Below are 10,000 nucleotides of genomic sequence, written 5' to 3'. Positions count from 1 at the left end.
AAGATGAAACTAAGTATTAATGATTATGTTCAGCAAAGTATTAGAGCTTTTACTTAAGGCCAGTAGTCTTTCCTTTAAGACTTTTAACCTTCAGATGAAAGCCTTTTGTCAATATTGTGTGGATTCTAGTTATTAAACAAAGCTTCTTTCTTTGACGGAAACCTTTTCATATCCTTTGCTTTCCTTATACATGTTTGGACAATCGATTGTGGTGAGCATACATGTCTTTGTATGTGTGTGTGGGTGTGTTTGAAATTGGCTCGTTACACACCCCACACTCATTTGTTTCCAGAAGCTTCTAGCTGACCCAAGTTGTTGAGGCCCTTGGCCACACATTGGCCACACATTGCACATCTTGTTGACCTTCATCGAAATTAATGGAGAAAAGAGTGTGTCCAGCCACTGCTCAACACTACTGCTGCAGTGATGAAGCACCTGAGCTTTCTCTTTGTGTGCGTGCGTGCGTGTGTGTGTGTGTGTGTGTGCATGTGTGTGTCTAAGCTTTCTCTTTGTGTGTGTGTGCGTGGATGTGTGTGCCTGTGTGTGTCTAAGCTTTCTCTTTGTGTGTGTGTGTCTGTGTGTGTGTGTGTGTGTGTGTGTGTTTGTGTGCATCTTTTTTTGCCTGACCATGTATCTGCTCACCTGTGCACTGGGTTTAATAGTCTTCATATCACATTCTGCTCTTTTTTGCTGATGTGGCTTTTTGGATACACACATAAAAGCTCAAAAACTGACATACACACACACACATACATAAAGAAAAAATCTCCATTACAGTTTATGTGCATCTCTGTGTGTGTGTGTGTGTGTGTGTGTGTGTGTGTGTGTGTGTGTGTGTGCGCGCGCGTGCACGTGTGTGTGTGGGTCATTTTGTGTATGTGTGCTTATGTTTAAGATTAGGTGTTGAGCAGCCCGCCCACTTCTGAATCCGTCAAACCCGGATGCTTCCAATTTCTTAATCTCATATCTGCCTTTCTTAGGATATTATACAATCAAATCTGTGCGTACATGCTTTAGTATGTATGTGTGTGTGTGTGTGTGTGTGTGTGTGTGTGTGTGTGTGAGTGTGTGTGCGTGTACACCCCATTCAAAATGTAAATTACCCCCTCCTTCTCTACCCCACCACCACCCCCACCACCACCAGTCAGGGTTAGGTAATCAGATTGTGGATATTGCCTTGCACAATGTTGACGGAATTAAATGCCAACACGATAGGCTTGTGCTATATTAGATTAGGGCCAGCAGGAGCTGAGGAGACTGAGGAGGCTGCGAAAGGAGCCTGATGGATGGGTGGGCTTCAGTCAGTCAGTCAGTCAGTCAGTCAGTGAGTCATTCAGTGAGGCTAGCAGGGGGGCAGGGAGGCAGGCCCAGACCTAATGCCTCCGAGAGGCTGGGGGTTATTTGATGCAATGGTGAAGGCAGTACACAGCTGTGTGTGTGTGTACTCACATTTGCATACATATAGACTGGTAATGCTGCTGGTGGATGTGTGTGTGTAGTGTGCGCCCACAGACACATGCTAACACAGACACACACACACATGCACATAGACACTCACACCATTTGTACACATGCAGCCACAAACACATACACTCACATGCAGACGCAGACACACACACACACACACACACACACACACACACACACACACACACACACACACACACACACACACACACAATTGGATGGTGTTCATGTTTATTAGTAGTAGCAGCTGTGTCTGCTCCCCTCTTCTCACTTTAATCTAATTGCTACCACAGATTCAGGCTCCCCTCTCACACACACACACACACACACACACACACACACACACACACACACACACACACACACACACACAAACACACACACACACAGAGACAGAGAGAGGGAGAGAGGGTGAGAGGGACAGAGAGTCCCGACATCAGTTTGATTGGTGGAAACATTGCTCTGCCTTGCATGCTCAGCTCAATAGGCAAAGCCAGGACACTGAGGGAGAAGACAGATTCCCATGCTTCATTGTTTATTTATAGGTTTACTTATACACAGGAAAATATATTGAATTCCTCGCGCTATTGGTTGGGGACTTCCCACAGGGGCCAAACCTCACTGTCACATGCAAGTGCTCTTACCCAACACCTAAGTGCTGTAACACAGCAGGTTGCATTACAACCATCAAACCTAACAACAACAACAACAACAACAACAACCACAACAACAACAAAGCTGTCTTCATGGGCATTTCAATGGGGTTGTCAAATGGGCACCTTCCTTCATCAGTGTTAGGCCCAAGACACCTCCAAAAGAGATAGATAGTTGATGTCATGCCCCGTTGATACAGGCTCTAGGTTTGCCCAAATCTAGAAGATCTTGTAAAATGTCAATGTATGCCAGCATGGCAACTCCCAGAACGTCTTGCAACAGCAGCTTCTTTATTTCATTCAGGTTAGTTCACATGACCCCAAGTAATCTGTGAGCGCCTTAGCCATAACCACTGGTTTTGCTTTTTCAGCAACCTCAGACAACTCCTTTAAAGTAACACTATGCAATCATTTGACACTTTTTGAGGAATGGTTTTATAGGCAACTCGGTTTGGTACCATCCTCAAATTCATTTTTATAGGATATGGTCATGTGCAAGGACAGATAAACACCTGTGTCTTTCCCACTAGCCATCCAGAATAAGCCCTATTAAGTTCTGTGTTCCGAGTTCCAAGCTTTCACAGCATGGCATTTCCAGCTATACTGCCAAAAGACACCAGTTAGTGTGTTGGCAAGCTTCTATCAGTGTCAACTTGGCTGTTGGTGGTGTTTGCAAGGTTTTTGCATGCCTTTTAGGTAGTAAGCTTGCTAGTTTTGGAACAGAACTCCTTATTGCTGCTTGAAAGCTCTTTTGAGTGACTGTCCTCTAAAACCAAAATTTAAGAGAAGCGATGTGGTTGAATTAGTTCTAGCACCTATCTCCACTGGTCTTGTGTGTGCCCACGTGTGGTACTGATATCCTTAACTATTCATTCTCTAAGCTCTGCAGCCTGCCCTCTGTCACTCGACACAGAATTGCACCACCTGCCTAAGCTCTTCACCATTTTTTCTACAATAGAAGGAATCACCTCACCATCCCTCCCTTCCCTTAATGACAGAAACATTTGCTGGGTTTCACTTTCATCTTTGCCCATTTCAGATTGTCATTCAATTTGGCTTACAGTCGATGGGTACATGAAGAAGTTTTTTGCAAGCGTCGTCATGTAATCCATATAAGGTCGGATGGGACGTAACCGGGTGCCATCCTGCAGCCTTTGAACACCAACAACCCATTTAGATGCCCTTATAATTACCTCCATTGCCATGGTGAAAGCCAGCCATGAAATGGTGCATCCAGGCATGATACCAATCTCCAGATGCTGACCGGATGTGGTGTAGTTACTTGTGTTGAAGCACAACTGAATCTCCTCAGCATATGCTTAGACTAACTCTGAAATTTTCTCAGGGACCTGAAAGTATCCGAATATCTTCCACAACAGACTGTGTGGCATCGACCCAAACACATTAGCGAGTTCCAAAAATACCTCTGCCTTCTGTCCTTGCAGCTTGAATCTGATGCCAAATCATGCTACTGGGATTCCTGCTTTCTGCACGGAAATATCTCTCAAACTACTTCCCTTGCAATAGGAGACCAACCTCCCTGCTACCACACTAAAGACGATCTTTCCTTCCACATTAAGAAGACTGACAGGTCAGAATTGGCCCTACAGTCACAGGGTTCTTCACCTTCAGAATGGAAATACCACCTGCCCAATGTCTCATCTGAATTGTTCCTTTTTTCCATGCAATCACCATAAGCTTCCATTGACACGATAAGGTACCCCATTAGGGCCGGGAGCCGCTGCAGTCCTTGCACAGCGCACAACCTCTTGTACCTCTCTCCACCTGGGCGGCCATCATCCAAACCTATTTCCCCAGCTGGAGGAGTGAGAGAGAGAGGGAGAGAGAGGGAGATTTCATTTCTGTTTGATTTACCCTCAACACAAACAAACCAGCGCAACAAAGCTGGAGTTCTTTCCCCCCTTACAGGCCTTCTGTATTCCTATGGCAGCCAGTCTAGGGTCCAAATAGCCTCTGTAGTGTTCGATACTAGGGTTCAAATAGCCTCTGTAGTGTTCGATACTAGGCTTCATATAGCCTCTGTAGTGTTCAATACTGTGATGGAAATCTGATAATAACCAGTCTAATGAGATCAGTCTTATAATAAGAGATAAGTATAAAGTTTATTAGTCTTCTGCAGAAGGATCAGAGACACACAGAGTGAACAGCAAGCAGTCTGTGAGAATCGGATGAATTCTCTCACAGGCGGTGTCTATTTAACAGGGTTACAGAGATAAGAAGAACAGGGAGTATCACTGTTCCAGAACATTGCATTCTCAAGGAAAAAGAAAAAAACAATCACCCCAGTTCTCCTCAATGTTTCACACGACGTGCTTAGCACAATGACACGTGCAATTTGCATCATTACAATACAATACCCATTCACCGCATTTTTGCAGGATTTACACTAAGAGAGAGATCTGCCTGTATATCTATGTATGTATGCATTTGTGTATATATTTGTCTGTGTGTGTGTGGGGGGGGGGGGTGTGTGTGTCTGTGTGTGTGGGTGTGTGTGTGTGTGTGGGCGTGTGTTTGTCTGGCATGTGTGATCCACAGGACCTGTCCAAACGAATCTCCCACCAAGCTCTTTAACACCTCCAAGTAGGGTAGGCACAACCTCACAGCTGTCACGTAATTAACACCGCACGCACACTGACACACACCGACACACACATCGACAAACACACACACACACACATTTCCTCTGCAATTTACACAACGCACAATAGACAGAGCTCATTGAATGATTCAAAGAAAAAGAGAACGGTATCATGTGTGTGTGTCTTTGTGTGTTTTTTTTCTGTCTGTGTGAGGACATGTTCAATTCATGTTCCTTACCTGGGAAAAGAGGAGTTGTAATGCACCCCAGACACACACACACCATACCAAAAACCATACCCAGGCACCCCAGACACACACACACACACACACACACACACACACACACATACTTGTCCATATGAAGCCATGGCAACAGGATTCTCCTGCGTCATTGGCAGTCACCCCATCGACTGGAGTTTGCTTTGTTCGCCACCATCACCCAATTTTTCACTCTCTGTCTCTCTCTCACACACACACACACACACATGCATACACACACAGACACGCACAAACACACACACACAAACAGATACGTACATACACAAATACACACACACGCATACCCACACACACACACACAAACAGATACATATGTACGCACACACACACACAACTCTACCTTCCCATAGACAGTCACTGCTGCATAGTCACACATCGTTGTGTGTGTATTTATATGTGAACAGTAGGGATGTGTGTGTGTCTTCTTCTTCTTCTTCTTCCTCTTCATCTTCTTCTTCTTCCTCCTCCTTCTCCTCCTCTTCCTACTGCACTTTATCAATACAATGAACACAATAAATATGTTCTCCATCTCTCTCTCTCTCTCTCTCTCTCTCTCTCTCTCTCTCTCTCTCTCTCTCTCTCAGATGGTCGTCCCATTGGTGTGGAGGGGATTCAGGTGTTAGGTACGGGGAATCTGATGATTTCAGACGTGAGGGTTCAGCACTCAGGAGTTTACGTCTGCGCCGCCAACAAACCAGGCACACGCGTCCGCAGGACTGCACAGGGACGACTGGTGGTGCAGGGTGAGGAAAGAGAAATGCACACACACACACTCACACACACATATACGCATATACACACACTCACACACATCACACATACACACAGACACACACTCACACACACATACAGTATATGCACATACACACACACACACACACACACACACACACACACACACACATACACATACACATATTAATATATACACATATTAATGTATACACATATACACCACACTGACAAATCTGATTGTTTTAAACACATATAAGCACTATCAACATACACATGACTATTTTTGTTCACACACACACACACACACACACACACACACACACACACACACACACACACACACACACACACACACACAAACACACACACACACTCACATGTCTCCCTATACTCTGGCTTTGACCAATGTGGCAGGGCATGAACTCATTACTACGGCTGAGATGATCAGGAAGCAGCCACTCTCCAGCCAATAGGGTTGCAGCGCCGTGTCGATATTGCATTTAATCTTTCCTGTCCAACAGCTGGAGAGGTGTGTGGAGACAGTTCCTGTGTTAATTGTCAGTCAATATATTTGATTTTATTCAGAAGGTGCTGGCCTCATGGATCATAAAGAGTGTGTGTGTGTGTGTGTGTGTGTGTGTGTGTGTGTGTGTGTGTGTGTGTGTGTGTGTGTGTGTGTTTGGTGTGTGTGTCTGAGGAAGAAATAGAAATGTAAAGAGACAGAGAGCGCGAGAGACCAGCCCCTAACCCAGTGCTCAATGTCAGCGCTCTCTACTCTGAGTGTCAGGGCCTTCAAAGTGAGTGACAGAAAGAAAGAAAGAAAGAAAGAAAGAAAGAAAGAAAGAAAGAAAGAAGGAAAGTTCTCCAGTGTAAATAAGCGAGAACTGGTCCGAGGAAGAAGAAAAGAAGCTAGCAGGGTCAAGAAATGTGATGGAGTGAGAGAGAGAGAGAGAGAGACGGGGAGATAAAGAAAAAGAAGAGAAGAGAAGTGGTTAGAGTCTCATTGCAGTCACGTAACTACTGATCCACACAACACTGTACTACAGACAAGAAGGAAGTGGGAGAGTGATACAAGAGAAGGAGATATAAAGAGAGGAGGAGGGGTAGTGATGAAGAGGACAAGGGAGATGAAGATTGAGAGTGTGTTTACCCATCCTTTCCACCATTCTTAGTGTTAGTGTGGATATGGTGAAACACACACACACAAACACAAATACAAACACATAGACACAATAATAATAATAATTAGACACATTCACATACACATTTACAGACACACAGACAATCCGACACTCAAACAAATAAATATTTGCAGCCACGCACTCATGCAAACACACTTCGCCGTCTGTGTGTGTGTATCCCTTACTCAGCTGATTTGCGGAGTGTGTGTGACTTGAATACCTTTTTTATTTACACCACTCCCTCCCTCCCTGGCTCGCTCCACCTTTTTCCTTTTGTCCCACTCTGTAAACCTGTTCTCTATCCGCAGTAATCAGTTCTAATCTGCAGGCTTAGCTGGCCTTGGCCTCCGAGAATGAGGCCCGAACAACGGCGATCAGAGGGAATTAAGCATGTCCACTTGTCACACTATCTTCTAAACTTAAGTCACACACAAACACACACACACACAAACAGAGAGGGAGAGAGAGAGAGAGAGAGAGAGAGAGAGAGAGAGATGTTTTAACAAGTGCAGTTGAAACCCCAAATCTGCTGATTCGGTAACCAAGAATTCAGTTATCCACAGTTTACGGCAGCCCGAAAATGGAAAGTAGAAAATGGAAGTGGAAAATTCCTTAGTTGTTATTTTCCACGCCACTCTGAATAGCCTTTACATGCTCAGCGCTGAATACATGACTCATGTCTTTTTCAGCGCAGCTCATTTCTCAAGGATGGCCGTCCTTGATCCATTCCGTCCTCGTTTCCTTCACGTTTTTATCAAAGGGACATAATGAAAGGACAGCAAAAATGACAGAATGCCTTTAATTCAAGAGAAAGAGAGAGAGAGAGAGAGAGAGAGGGGGGGGGGGAGAGAGAGAGACCACATTCACATAATATTTATTACAGAAATTGTTATAATTGTTTTTATTTTTGTATTAGTTATTGTTGATGTCTTTATAAATTAAACGTCCTCATAGGTATGCACGCAAACACAAAGATATATGGTGTTTGCTACTAGCCGTGGTTTCAGCACTCCGGGTAGTTCAGGGACACTACTGGATGGCACGTCTCATTGAGCAACTTATTGAGGAAATGAAGACAGAGTGAGAGAGAAATATAAAGCTCGTAACCCTTATCTCTTCCCCTCCATTTTCTTTGCACACCTTCTCTCTCTCTCTCTCTCTCTGCATATACAACATTCATATGAGTCATCAGATGAGGAGGACACTTCTAAAGCAGGTCAGAACCAGATCAGAGCCAGATCAGAGCCAGACCGGAGCCAGACCATGGTTAGATCAGGGCCAGAGATTCCATTCCTTTCTTAGCCGAAGCCGAAGCCCCTCTGAGCCACTGAGTAGACTGTAAACCTCTGTGTGTGACAGAGGAAGTCAGGAATTGTTGTTGCCCATCAGGTCTCCCTTACTCTGCTCCTCGGGTCTCCAAACAGTGAATCAGCTCTGAGCATTGTCACAGCTAGCACCTCAGCGCAGGAGCCGCCGAGGGCATACAGGTCAGGCGTCCTCGACCAACTCTCAGTGCGACTACGCAGCGCAGCGACACACAGACGGGTTCGGCCACTGTGACACAACATGCTGGCGGGAGTCCATTCTGCAGTGGACTGGAGGGGCTGGGGTTGTTGTGAGGGTCGCAGCGGCAGCTCCTGTGTGTGTGACAGGAGGCGGGCCAAAGGGGCAAAGAGACGGAAAATAAGTGATTACGACCACAGCAATCGTCTCTGCTTTCACACACTCACACCGCAGGGACCAGCGATTTGTTCAGATGACGACGGGGGGGTTTGCTCTGTGATCTGAGCACTTATACTCACACAGTCACGACATGACCTGAACTTAACTAATGGATGGGATACTGAAGCGCTGTGAGCAGACAACAAAGCCTACAGTACATCAAGGAGTTGTAGTCTTCTAAAATATCAAAGGGTGACACAGACCAAAGCGCTGAGGCCAAAATGCTAATGTCAACTGGTCTGTACGGCATCAGTTAACATATGTGTTGCCATTTTCACAAAATAATTTAGATGTATGTTGTGTGTGTGTGTGTGTGTGTGTGTGGTGTGTGTGTCTCTCTTCCCGCAGCCCCAGCGGAGTTTGTGCAGCCTCCCCAGTCCATCTCTCGCCCGGTGGGCACCACTGCCATCTTCACGTGCGTGGCGCAGGGCGAGCCCCCGCCGCACATCACCTGGCTCAAGAACGGACAGGTGCTGGAGCCCAGCGGGCACGTCAAACTCAGGAACAACAACAGGTGTGTTTACCAACAAACAAACACACAAACAAACAGAGACACCCAGCATACCACACAGCACGCATTCACAGGGACACACCCGATCTTCCAAGCAATGGAGTAAAACAGCACACATTTGTACACACACACACACACACACACACACACACACACACACACACACACACACACACACACACACACACATATCTACACACACACATGCACGCACGCTCACAAGCAGAAATATCTGACTTCTGCTTAGTTCGCTAACAGCTGAGTTCAGGGATCGACACTAAACAGCTTTGCTCTGTCTGTCTGTCTGACAAATTATTTCCTCTAGAGTCTAGAAGCCAATTAATTCTTCTGTGACATAGAAGTCACCATAGAAACAAGATGACTTCTTAGAACGGTGACAGAAAAGAGAGCAATCAGGATCACCATAGAAACATTGACAAACCATAGGAACATTACAGTCTACAGTTTTAGAAGCATCATCACACAGCACTGTATCTGACTCTCTCCTCTACAGCACCACACCCTCACAGGTTCACTGGTGTGTGTGTGTGTGTGTGTGTGTGTGTGTGTGTGTGTGTGTGTGTGTGTGTGTGTGTGTGTGTGTGTGTGTGTGTGTGTGTGTGTATATATATATGTTCCATATAAGGGAACACGTGACGTATCCAGCCCAACACGTACTGTATAAAACACCTCCTCTCAAACTCCAGCATCTGTTGTTGCTGTCGAGGACGTTCTATATTTGTAGCCATAAGTGTCTTTGTAATGATAATAAGGACCATATGGATTATGCATTATGTATGAAGCAGCTATATGTGTTCATGAGGGTGGGTAGTGGCTTTATTCGATGT

General features: G+C 45.4%; 1 protein-coding gene across 1 annotated transcript in view; it reads left to right on the top strand.

The window, feature by feature from the left end:
* The window catches only part of igdcc3 (immunoglobulin superfamily, DCC subclass, member 3), an 84,077-nt gene that overhangs the window by 46,148 nt on the left and 27,929 nt on the right, over positions 1–10,000 (top strand). The window contains exons 6-7 of the mRNA XM_012834355.3: positions 5,588–5,746; positions 8,990–9,155. Of these exons, the coding sequence (XP_012689809.2) occupies positions 5,588–5,746; positions 8,990–9,155 (325 nt within the window). The remainder of the gene's footprint in view (positions 1–5,587; positions 5,747–8,989; positions 9,156–10,000) is intronic.

The sequence above is a fragment of the Clupea harengus genome, chromosome 20 (genome assembly GCF_900700415.2).
Source record: "Clupea harengus chromosome 20, Ch_v2.0.2, whole genome shotgun sequence".
NCBI classification, from domain to species: Eukaryota; Metazoa; Chordata; class Actinopteri; order Clupeiformes; family Clupeidae; genus Clupea; species Clupea harengus.
Note: the sequence above shows the minus strand (reverse complement) of the source record. Positions and strands in the feature narration are given on the sequence as shown.